The sequence below is a fragment of the Solanum pennellii genome, chromosome 2 (assembly GCF_001406875.1).
Source record: "Solanum pennellii chromosome 2, SPENNV200".
NCBI lineage: Eukaryota > Viridiplantae > Streptophyta > Magnoliopsida > Solanales > Solanaceae > Solanum > Solanum pennellii.
Window position 1 is genome coordinate 42577353 of NC_028638.1, and position 12680 is coordinate 42590032.

At 31.7% G+C, this 12680-nt stretch overlaps 1 protein-coding gene and 1 long non-coding RNA gene across 3 annotated transcripts; both read left to right on the forward strand.

Moving 5' to 3' along the window:
• Positions 1-1723: 1723 nt before the first annotated feature.
• Positions 1724-7160, forward strand: LOC107011683 (probable phospholipid-transporting ATPase 4). Its single transcript, XM_015211272.2, has 11 exons — positions 1724-2194; positions 2271-3727; positions 3821-3931; positions 4028-4304; positions 4649-4737; positions 4869-4953; positions 5052-5261; positions 5459-5584; positions 5665-5763; positions 5866-6057; positions 6279-7160. Exons 1-11 carry the CDS (start codon positions 1757-1759, stop codon positions 6924-6926), a joined length of 3732 nt encoding a protein of 1243 aa, XP_015066758.1. The 5' UTR covers positions 1724-1756; the 3' UTR covers positions 6927-7160.
• A 368-nt stretch (positions 7161-7528) lies between these two features.
• LOC107011685 lies at positions 7529-8521 on the forward strand. Of its 2 annotated transcripts, none has more exons than XR_001455915.2 (3): positions 7529-7703; positions 7872-7963; positions 8202-8521. It is a non-coding gene; the product is annotated as an uncharacterized LOC107011685 (long non-coding RNA). The 2 variants fall into 2 exon arrangements; XR_001455916.2 differs by having other exon boundaries at positions 7877-7963.
• The last annotated feature ends 4159 nt before the right edge of the window (positions 8522-12680 follow it).

The following is a 12680-nucleotide window of genomic DNA, read 5'->3' on the forward strand; positions in this document are numbered from 1 at the left end:
TATTCTTTTGTTTCTTTCCATACTTTTTAAAACTAAAGAGAGTTGAAAATACTATTAATGTGGAGAAAAAAAAAGAGCCAACTATGAACTTGTGAAAAGATCATTTATATTTGAATGTACTTAAAGTGCCATAAACTCATTTATTTGGACCAAAGGAAGTATATTTCTAACCAAAACATAATTAGCATTTCACAAACGATAAAATCGTAAAATTGCTTGTTTCATTTCATATTATTTGATCCTTATTGATCTGACACTATCCTTTAAATGAATTTAATTGAGGTGCATTTTACTAAATTAGGTATCTGCATTCCCTGTAAGATTAGCATTAAAACAGAACACATAGTAATATAAAAAGAAGAAAATTTGCTTAGGAAATATCAACCAGAGTCCAAAGCAGCATATACAGTGGAAATTGTAGTTTATTTAAAAGGCCTGCTTCTGCTTGATCCCAAGTATATCATTTACCCCGTCAAAAGAATATGATACGGTGAATAAGAGGTTTCAAATTCAAGTCTTGAGTATAAAAATTTTTTAGCAGAGAATGACTCATCCCGAATAGGACAGTATGTACAAATTCAAAATAATCGAATTTTAATATAAATATCGCGCACCGAATAAATTTTGGTGAATATTTGGCATTTGCAAATTGTCTTTTCCTAAGTGAGAAGCCGGTTAATGCTGAAGCAACAACGTGGTCTTTTGCATAATACCTTAAGCAACAGACAAGTTAAAAGAAACTTCTTTTCTTGAGATTGCCGTCTACAAAATAAAAACGATCTGAATAAAGATAAAATAATAGTAAAACTTAATAATAAAGTTTTTTTTTTTGGTTTTATGTCCTGCACTTTGTAATAATCGTCAAATATAGTCCTTGGAGCATTGTGCCAAAACGGATTATACTTTAAATTTTAAAAAACCTTTTTATTAATTTATTATAGGTAATTTTTATACCTATCAGATTACGTTAAGATAAACACAAACTATCCGGTTAAGATTGAATACTTGAAAATAAGGACATAATACTTAACAAAAAAAAGATAAATATATATCTGAACTATCATAAATGGTATACATATATTCTCCGTCATATTTTTGGGATATTGATTCCATGCCGTCCAAAAACTAGAGCATATATATATATCCTTTATACAACGGACATACACGTGTCATAATCTTATCCATCGATTCGATATTTAATAAATGTCGGATCCATAATAAGATTGTGACACATATATGCCTATTAATATAAAGGATATATATAAACTTTAGTTTTTGGATGGAAAGGGCGTCAATGTCCCAAAGTATGATAGCGGGTTTGTACATACCATTTGCAATAGCTCAGGGGTGTATTTATCTTTTTTCCAATACATAACATGTTTTTAATTTGGTTTTATCTATGTCTTTCAATTTTGATGTGCAAAATCAGACAAATTAAATTTATATAGAATTGAACAAATAAACATACATATCCAACTCGACATCACTTGTGTTATATCCAAAGTTGGAAGGTATAGATGCAGCCGATACAAATTTAAAAAAGGCTGGTGAAAATTAGTTGCATAGAACATCTAATGTTTTAAATGCAATAATTTTTTTTATGGAGGACTAAAGTTGTAAATAAGGGTATATTTCAAGGATCAAGAAGGCAATTTTCTCATAATTTTTTTTCCAGTTAAAGTTAATGTGTTGTTATTAGTTGAAGATCAAACATTGGAATAGACATTACATTTTCTTTTTTCTCCATTTCCCTGAAATGGAAGCAGGAAGAAAGAAACAGAAACTAAAATGGAGCAAACTGTATACATTCTCATGTTTGAATCCTCAAACTAATGATGGTGATCCTACTTCTTTTTCCTTTGTTGCTAATGCACCATCACCTCAAAGTTTCATTGGTAAGCCAGGTTATTCAAGGGTGGTCTTTTGCAATGAGTCACATTTTCACAGGCACAAACATTACAAGTATCCTAACAACTATGTATCCACAACAAAATACAACATTGTCACCTTCTTTCCTATAGCACTTTTTGAGCAGTTTCGTCGAGTTGCCAATCTATATTTCTTGTTATCTGGTGTGCTATCTTTCACTTCCTTAGCTCCATTTAGTCCTCTTAGTGTCATTGCACCACTTGTTTTCGTCGTTGGGATTAGTATGCTTAAGGAGGCTATGGAGGATTGGAATAGATTCTTGCAGGTACTTATAAATGTTTTGATTGAAAATATCTTAGTGTGTTCTGTTTTTACTTTGTGTTTTTGTTTTGGTATTGTAGGACTTGAAGGTGAATGCAAGGAAAGTTAAGGTTCATATAGGAAATGGTGAATTTGTAGAGAAAGCTTGGAAAGATGTATATGTTGGAGATGTGATTAAAGTTAACAAGAATGAGTACTTTCCAAGTGATCTTTTGTTGCTTTCATCAAGCTATGAAGATGGTCTTTGTTATGTTGAGACTATGAATCTAGATGGTGAGACTAATCTGAAAGTTAAGAGAAGTTTGGAGGTTACACTTGGTCTAGATGGGGATGAACAGTTTAGGAATTTTTCAGCCACTGTTCGTTGTGAGGATCCAAATCCAAATCTTTATACATTTGTAGGAAATTTGGAGTTAGGAAATGAATCTCATCCTTTGTGTCCAACGCAAATTCTTCTAAGGGATTCAAAGCTCCGAAACACTGATTATATCTATGGGGTTGTGGTGTTTAGTGGACCGGATACAAAGGCAGTGAGGAACTCCACAAGGTCCCCATCTAAACGTAGTCGAGTAGAAAGGAAGATGGATTATGTAATTTATCTCCTTTTTGTCATGCTCATTTTGATATCGATGGTATCTTCTATCGGTTCAGCTGTACTCACGAGATCTTATGCTGTTAAGTGGTATTACCTTGAGGTGAAAAATGGTACTGATTCATCTTTTGATCCATCAAAGCCGGTGGAATCATGGTTGTTGCAATTCATAAGGGCTTTAGTGTTGTATGGATACTTGATACCGATTTCTTTATATGTTTCGATTGAAGTTGTGAAAGTTCTACAAGCTATGCTCATCAACAAGGACCAGAAGATGTATGATGATGTAACAGATAAATCAGTTGAGGCAAGGACTTCGAATTTAAACGAGGAGCTTGGACAGGTGGAAATGATTCTGACTGACAAAACAGGCACATTGACTTGTAACCAAATGGAATTTAGGAAATGTTCAATTGAAGGGATTTCGTATGGGGGTGAGATCACAGAAATTGATCTTGCAGCATCGAGGAGAATGAACGTTGAGGTGGAGAGATATCGGTTCAGTCTAGGTGGATATGATCCCACTGGTCGAAGCCTAGAGATGTTTGAGTTCTCAATGGCTGATACAACAACAGAGAAGATGGCCCTTGGTTTCGATAAAGGTATGGAGACACCAAATACAACAACTCCAAGAAATTCTATTACAAGAAGAGACATGGCTATTAAGGGATTTAACTTCAGGGATGATAGACTAATGGACAAAATGTGGATTAATCGATCTAATGTATCAGATATGATGATGTTCTTTCGCATAATGGCTCTATGTCACACCGGTATTCCTATTGAAGATGAGAGAAGGGATAGAATGAAATATGAGGCAGAGTCACCGGAGGAAGTATCCTTTCTGATAGCTGCACAAGAGTTTGGTTTCAAGTTCTGTCATAGAACTCAGTCTGTGATGATTGTTGAAGAACTTGACCCTTCTTCCGGAATGGATGTTAAAAGGTGACTTTCAACTAATTTAATTCATTTTCTTCTTCTTTTCTTTCAATCCCCCATTTCTTCTCATTACTTAACTCATTTTGCTATTGCTTATAGGGAGTACAAGCTTTTGAATCTTTTAGAATTCAACAGCTCTAGAAAGAGGATGTCCGTGATAGTGAGAAATGAAAATGGAGACATCTTTCTCCTTTGCAAAGGGGCTGACAAGTAAGATGAAATTACTTGCATTACTTCAATTGTTAAGTGAACAAACTATTATTTAGATTTTCTAGTATGTTTCTAAGTCTCTCCGTTGTTCCGCAGTGTTATTCTTGATAGACTTGCAGATAATGGTAGGACATACCAGCAAGCGACAACTGCGCATCTGTCAAACTATGCAGAAGATGGATTGAGAACCATGCTTTTTGCATACAAGAAAATAAAGCCAGATGAGTATGAGAAATGGAACTCACTATTTACACAAGCCAAGGCTACTATAGGTCCAGAAAGAGAGGATCTACTAGAAAATGTCTCTGAAATGATTGAGAAAGATTTGATCCTGCTAGGTGCAGTAGCAATTGAGGATAAGTTACAAAAAGGGGTAAGCTTTCTGTTCTTTTATCAATCTTCCACATGTTCAATTGTCCTTCCGCCTACCAGAGTCCCGAATCTTGGCCAAAGAGGTTAATATAGCATCATATGATAGTCTAGAGGGAAAAGTCGAAAAGCTCTATTTTCACCAACATCTTTCTCCAGCCTCCTATCAAAGCTATATTGGCAAAAGGGAAGATGAGAAAGCTAGTGTGACACGGAGGGGGGCGAGGAGGAGGTGTTGGCCAAATTATAACTCTAATATGCTGCATTAAAAAGGACAGACATTATGCATCTCTTGTAAAGTAAACTTATTTTAAAAGGATGGAAACGATTCTGCCCGACTTCTTTCAGGTACCCGAGTGCATAGATAAACTAGCACAAGCTGGATTGAAGATCTGGCTGCTAACTGGCGATAAGACAGAAACAGCAGTGAACATTGGGTGAGAACTTTTTTTCTTGAGATGGCAAAAGTATGCAGCTTTTGAAATATTATCTATTATTCAAAGAATCTAAATGAAGCACAAAGAAAGGTCACCCTATAGCTAAATCTACTTCTTCTCAAATCTTGCAGATATGCTTGCAGTTTACTTCGGCAGGACATGAAGCAAGTTCATTTGACTCTAAGCAAAGAAGCTGAGTCGAAAAATCTCATAAAGGTGAAAACAAATATCATTTGATTCGAGTAGAGAAAAGAATCATGTGGAGTAAAATAGAATTGGTATTAAGGTAGTCAACTTTTTGTCTAGTTTTTCAGGTCATGAGAGAAGATATATTGGGTCAGATTGAAAGATACAATCACATGGTCATTAAAGAAGACACAAAGGATCGACCTTTCGCGTTGATAGTGGATGGAAAAGCTCTTGAAATCGCCTTGAACAATGACATAAAGGACCAACTTCTAAGACTAGCCGTTAGATGTGATTCTGTCATATGCTGCAGAGTTTCTCCCAAACAAAAAGCTTTGGTATGTCATCATTTTTTATGCTTAGAATGGTCTAATGTAGAAAAATCCTTTATCATCTGCTTGAGATCAGATAAATGAAATGACCTTTTCAAATTCCTAAAAACTTAATCTTTATCCAAAAATATTCTACATACAATTGCATATTCATGTTTCAATACACAAGTTTATATGAGTAAATTTCTGGCTGGAATTTCTAGATCACAAGATTAGTTAAGCAACATACTGGCAAGACAACTTTAGCTATAGGCGATGGCGCAAATGATGTAGGTATGATTCAAGAAGCAGATATTGGTGTGGGAATCAGTGGCATGGAAGGAATGCAGGTAAATGCTTTGGTAAATTCTACAGCTATTGAAGCCCAATCTTCAAACTAACTTCTGATGTTGATTACTGAGATTTCCAGGCTGTTATGGCAAGTGACTTTTCAATGCCACAATTTCGTTTCCTGGAACGCCTACTTATAGTCCACGGTCACTGGTGTTACAAGAGAATCTCCAAGCTCGTGAGAGAAAAATCCTTCTTTTACTTCCAAGACTGAACATTTTCTCCATCCTTAAATCTCAGTGCACTAATGACAATTTTGTTCTTCATTTTGATGCTGCAGATTCTATATTTTGTCTACAAGAATGTCGCTTTTGGCCTCACGTTGTTCTTCTATGACATCCTTACCACTTCCTCAGGTCAAGTTCTATTTGATGATTGGTACATTGTCATCTTCAATGTCTTCTTGACATCCTTGCCTGTGATCTCCTTGGGTGTGCTAGAACAGGATGTTTCATATGAAGTCTGTCTGAAGGTAAAAATCAAGAACTCACACTAATCCACCTCTAGACCCCTCCTAATTGTTTACCATTGTGCATTGTTAGGTTTCATAAGTAACATGATGTGTTTGTTTTTGTACTACTTAGGTTGAATATAATAAAGGGACTTATAAGTCCTCAATAAAGGGACTTATAAGTCCTCACAAAGGCTTTATAAAAAATCTAATCACTCTTTTGATGTTTTTCATTGGAGAAGTTTCCAACCCTTTATCAGCAAGGACCAAAGAATATCTGCTTCAGCTGGAAACGAATCATTGGATGGATACTAAACGCGTCATTTACATCACTAGTAATCTTTACAATCAGCATCAGTGCACTTTCCCCAGCTGCTTTCACACAAGGGGGAGAAGTGGCAGACATTGGACACATTGGTGCAATCATTTACACTTGCATAATCTGGACACTGAACTGCCAAATCGCGCTAATAATAAACCATTTCACTTGGATAAGTCATTTACTCATATGGGGTAGCATCATTTTCTGGTACATATTCTTGTTCTTGTATGGAATGATCCCACCAGACTACTCGAAAACAGGATTCCACCTCTTAACAGAAGCCATGGGACCTGCAGCAATGTTCTGGATTGTTACATTGTTAGCTGTTGTAGCCTCACTACTTCCATACTTCATTCACATTGTTATTCAAAGATCATTCTTGCCTATGGATGATCATTTGATCCAAGAAATGGAACATTTTAGAATGGATATCGTCGATGGACCTATGTGGTTGAAGGAGCAACAGAAATCCAATGAAAAGACTAAAGTTGGATTTTCTGCTAGAGTTGATACCAAGATTAGGCAGTTGAAGGAACAGTTGAACAGAAAGAAAAAAATCAATGTTTAAGTCTGTTACAAGTAGTCATATAACTATAAATGTGTGTAAAAAAAAAAAGAAAAGTGTCTTTGTATACTCATAAATATAGGTTCTTAGGTACTTCATGTTATTTAGCTAGCTCTGTACTTACCAATAATTTAGAGATGTTTGATTTGCTATACATGTAATGTTTGTACTCCAAAAAATTTGATGGGAAAATTACAGCCCAAAGTCAAGTACAAGTAATGTATACTTTATACTAAATATACATATACTATATAATATACATACCTATACACAACATATACAACTGAAGTGTATCGATAGTGTCATGTTGGTAAACTAGATGGCCGAAGGGTACATTTATGTAAGTTCCCATATTTTGTTGGAAAAATTAGCAATTAAGACAACTTTAAGAACATAATTAATCAAAATAACATTAATTTAAAATTTTTAGTGATAATGACAAAATAGCAATATGTTATATTAATTTTACGTATTTTTATTAAATGTATGTATTTTCAGATTTTAGTGTATTTTGGTTTTATTAAATTAATATATTAATGGAAACTCATTGATTGGACCAAAACATGGTCCAATAACATTTAATGAAAAAAAAGAAATTAATTAACTTTTTGTGTAAAGTTCCAAGAAAGGTAAAAATTAAAATCAATTCAAAATTTTCAACCAAAATTTCAAGTTCCTTGTTCAAATTTTCCAGATTTCTTCATCAAAGCCATTGTTATCAAGGATTCAAGCAGATTTTCGAGCTAGGTTCATTATTAAAGCAGATTTCGTGGTGGAAAGGTTAGTTTAAATTTCGATTTCGATTTTTTGAGCATTTTTTGTTCAAGTTCTGATTTTGTATATCAAGAATTTATGGACAATTTATGTGATTTTTGTTTTAATATACATCATACATTTATGATTTTGTATTTTTTGTCTATTTCTTGTGATTTTTTTTCAATTTTTAAGATTAGGTAGATTATGAAAAGTCATTGATTATCAAGGATTCAAGAAGATTTTTGAGCTAGATTCATTATTAAAGCAGATTTCGTGGTGACAAGGTTAGTTCAAATTTCGGTTTCGATTTTTTTAGCGATTTTTGTTAAAATTCTGATTTTGTATATCAAGAATTTATGTATCGCAAGCTCAACAAGAGAATGAGTTCTTTAATGTAGTATTCATAGATAATGTTCCTCAACAGTCGCATGGGTCTCTGTAAGTTTGTGTTTCTTTTGATTTTACTATCATCAAATTATCAATATTATATTGTGTACTAACTTTTAATTTCTTATATTATAGGGATTATGGTATTTATATGCTAGCTTTTGCCGAATACCTATCATATGGCCAAGGTATTCCAGCGAATATTTTGGATGCATCGAGTTTACGCTCAAGATATGCTACACTTCTTTGGAATTATGGCCAACAAAAGAATGATGTCGGAGCAATAAGTGACAATGAAGCACCTCCACGATATAGCAGATTCAATGTAGCAATGGAGGAGATTGATACAATTCAAATAGATTAGTTGTTGTCCATTTTTTGATGTGTAATTGGACATTAGTTTTTGTATTCTATGAAACGATTTTAAAGGGTTCCAGTTCTTTTGTGTTTATTAATGTATAAAATCTTGAAGTTATGGTTTCAAAGGTTTTGAGTTAATATTAAAGTGTTCAAGCTTAAGTATTGCATGTGGGGTACACAAAACTCATTTTTGATGTTTAAATGCAATACATATGATTCTACCAACATACATATGATTCTACCAACATACAATATATATAGAACAAATATAATGTAGATTAAAATCATGGATACGAATACATTTCGTTATAAAAGGTATACCAAAACAATTACAATAATCTATCAAAATGTATGCATTCATATGTTTCAAATGGATGTAAGACTTGATATTAAATTATTAAATTGTAAATACAATTAATAATACTAACAACATAAAAAAGATCGAATACGTATAGCGAATATGAATACTTTTAGAGAGAAAACGAAAACAAAAAAAAAAAATTGTTTGCATTAAAATGTTACAAAAACAATTTATATTAAATTATAAATACAATTTAACTTGAATACAAGTAACTGCAATAATTTTGTTTCTGACTCATACAAATTTAACTCATACATTCTAGATAGAGCAAATACAATATAGATTAAAAACATAAATATGAAAACTTCCTCAAAAGATATTAATACCAGGGATACAAATACATTTCAATAGAAAACGAAGAAAAAAAAATTTGTATTCATTAAAATGTTACAAAATATAATTTATATTATATTATAAATACAATTCAAAATGTATGCATTCATAAAAGGTATACCAAAACAATTACAATACAATAAAAAGGTATACCAAAACAATTACAATAATCTAACAAAATGTATGCATTCATATGTTTCAAATGGATGTAAGACTTGATATTAAATTATTAAATTGTAAATACAATTAATAATACTAACAACATCAAAAAGATAGAATAAGTATAGCGAATATGATTACTTTTAGATAGAAAACGAAAACAAAAAAAAAATTGTATGCATTAAAATGTTACAAAAACAATTTATATTAAATTATAAATACAATTTAACTTGAATACAAGTAACTGCAATAATTTTGTTTCTGACTCATACAAATTTAACTCATACATTCTAGATAGAGCAAATACAATATAGATTAAAAACATAAATATGAACACTTCCTCAAAAGATATTAATACCAGGGATACAAATACATTTCAATAGAAAATGAAGAAAAAAAAATTTGTATTCATTAAAATGTTACAAAATATAATTTATATTATATTATAAATATAATTCAACTGGAATACAAGTAACTGCAAAGGTTGTGTATGTGAATTCGATTATATTTGCAGAATTCGAATTGTATAATAAAGCTTCTTTATCAATTGAATAATAGAGGAGACAAATTTGTTTGTATTCTTTTTTTAAATATGAAGAATAGGGAAGAAGAAAAAAAACGTTCAACTTAATATATGCCAAAAGTACAGCTTTTAAAAAGTAACTGAAGGATTATTAATACTACTTACCTTTTTTATATTTTAATTTCCATTTTTTCTATAATTTTTTTTTATAAATATACATATCATATTAAAATAAAAAATACGGTATTCCTAATGTAAACTAATTAAAACATGCTAGTATTACTAAATATAGAAATATTGTTACTGTGTCACCAAAAAAACTAACATATTGCTGTTTTGATAAAATTCCCTATTTTGTTTATGGAAATGGAACATGAATGAAATGCTGGGCCTAGAAGCATTCATAATGGGCCTGAGGCTGAATCTGGGCCAGGCTAAACAAGCTAAGCCTCAATCACCAAGATGTTAGCCCAAAATCATCCTTCATATTTGTGCACTATATATTCTAATTAGGTTGAGCCCCAAATATATATTTTGTTCACTATTTGATTGCCAATAAATTAGAAAGTGTGTGTGGGCGCGTAGGGGTGTGATAGTTAAGTCGGATAAAATTTGTAGCGAAAATAAAATAGAGAACGTATAATTGTAGCAGAATATGAAAAATCTGTCCACGTAATGAAATGTTGTTATAAAAGATGATTATTATAGACAAGTCTGTCGATATAACTATCTGAAAAGGGAAGGTAATGAAATGCATGCAAGCTACATGTTCTTTTTTTATTCTTGTTTTTTAGGTTAGACCTGAAGAAACCGTTAATTAAGTAATTCAAGTGAAATTAATTGTTTTCTCCATATAAAGTACTACGACAACATAGCTTTACGGAGTGTGAGGGTTGCTCAATTAGTTGAGCATCCTTTGTCCTTTATTTTGGTGAAAGATCGAATACCATCACGCTCCGCCTCACCCCCAATATAAACAAAGAAATGAAACAAGACAACATAACTTATGGTCTCACCAAAAGTACTAAGTTTTTGTGAACATACTAAGTGACTTTGATAAAGTATCGACTCTATATATATCATCACTTGTAATTGTTGTAAACAAAATGAGTACATGAGGATTACTATGGTAATAATTTTGCATACAAAATATAGACAACCCAAGAGACAAAAAAGCAAATAGTTGTCCCCCCCTTCTCCTAATGTTTTCAAATAAATTAAGATCAAACATTATCAACACCAATTGTTTACTTTCTTAGAGTGCTGACAATAAAATCATCTTTTTGTTTGCTTTTGTTACAAAAATACTTACAAGAAAGAGTACTACGGACCCCTCATGGACTCTAAAGAATTTGGTTCCACATTTTTGGTCCCTTTAAAATAATTTCTATACAAAAAAAATAAAAATATTAATTGTAGGTGTTAGCTTTAAATATGAGATATATTAAGTGGATAGGCAAAAGGCTATATATAAATAGTTTCACTTGTTGACTTGGGTTAGAGGCCAAGTGAATTTGCTTGCTTTCAACTATCCAAGAATATTAATCTAAATTGAACCAAAAAATTATTTCGTAACATATAAATTGTTCAAGACTATATAAGTAGTTAAATTATTCATCCCACAAATGATGTGGCATAATAAACCGTTGCATGATGTGGGACAACATCATATGAGTGCTCGAAAACTAGCTAATGAGATGAGATTATCAATGATGTAATATTATTAAAGAGAGCACATTTTTATTTATTTTGTTATTTTATTTTCATGATGGGTCAAATACTTAAAAATTAAATAAAAGAAGAACTACATAGTGGATGACAGTAAGACTCGAATCAAAACCTTTGTCTGATATTATATGTTAAATGCGTGCCTATCTCATTTAAGAGTTTAATTAAGTTATTCGAGTTGGACTATACTTTTGTTTCCTTAGTTCTTATTTATTCAATACATACAATACCGTGTTTGGTAGGTAAAAAAAAAGTACTTTACATTTTTCTATAATCTCTAGAAAAATAAGTTTTGCAAAAATAAAGAAATTGACTTTCTAATAGAAGTAACGAGAACGTTCATAATTAACATTTTAAGTTAACTATCTTTTCCCCACTCACCCGATCCCCCCAAACTTCATCTCTTGACCATCCCACCCCCCACCTCTGAACCACAACTCGCCGGTCATCCCTTTCCGTCTTCGCAGTGTTTGTAAATTACGATATAAATACTTTTAAGGTAATATTTTCTTACTTTCATACCAAATATTAAAAAATAAGTAAAAAATTTATTTACTTTTCAAAAAGAAACATTTTAACTCATTTTTCGTGAAAAACATATTCCTTCATACTAAACACTCCCTAAATCTTCTTTCTTATTTAAAATGTAATTAAAGCTTACTCTAGGCCCATGGTTAGTTAGTTATTCACGTTAAACATTATAATGACACCATTTGAGTGAAAAAAACTAAAAAAAATAAAATAAAATGTACTATTGAAGTGTAAATATGAAGATTTGGTATCGTGAGAAGTAAATTTATTGGATTTAAAGTGGCTGAGGCCTGAGATGCATATTTAAATGGGTTGACCTTATTTTATATATTAAAAAGTTAGTCAAAAGACAGTACGTTTGCAGAAGTACTAACGAAGAGAGAATATATATAACACAAGCAAATATAAATATCAAAATTTCTTCTAATTAATATTTTCTTTAATATTCATCTGAGAGAGAAATACGATAAATAATTTGAGACAGAAGAAACTATACTAATTGAAGAGAATTAATGCTCATATTATTTAATTAAAGAGATAAAAACTCGACGCGAATCATCACTTACGTTCATGAACTATTGAAAGCCTTAAAAACATCTATTTACTTGACCAACTATAC

Bases quoted from the DNA above. Each gene is read 5' to 3' on its own strand.
- LOC107011683 (XM_015211272.2), top strand. From the start codon at position 1,757: ATGGAAGCAGGAAGAAAGAAACAGAAACTAAAATGGAGCAAACTGTAT. The intron at 3,728-3,820 runs GTGACTTTCAAC...TATTGCTTATAG, and splicing joins TCCGGAATGGATGTTAAAAG to GGAGTACAAGCTTTTGAATC. The intron at 5,262-5,458 runs GTATGTCATCAT...TGGAATTTCTAG, and splicing joins CTCCCAAACAAAAAGCTTTG to ATCACAAGATTAGTTAAGCA.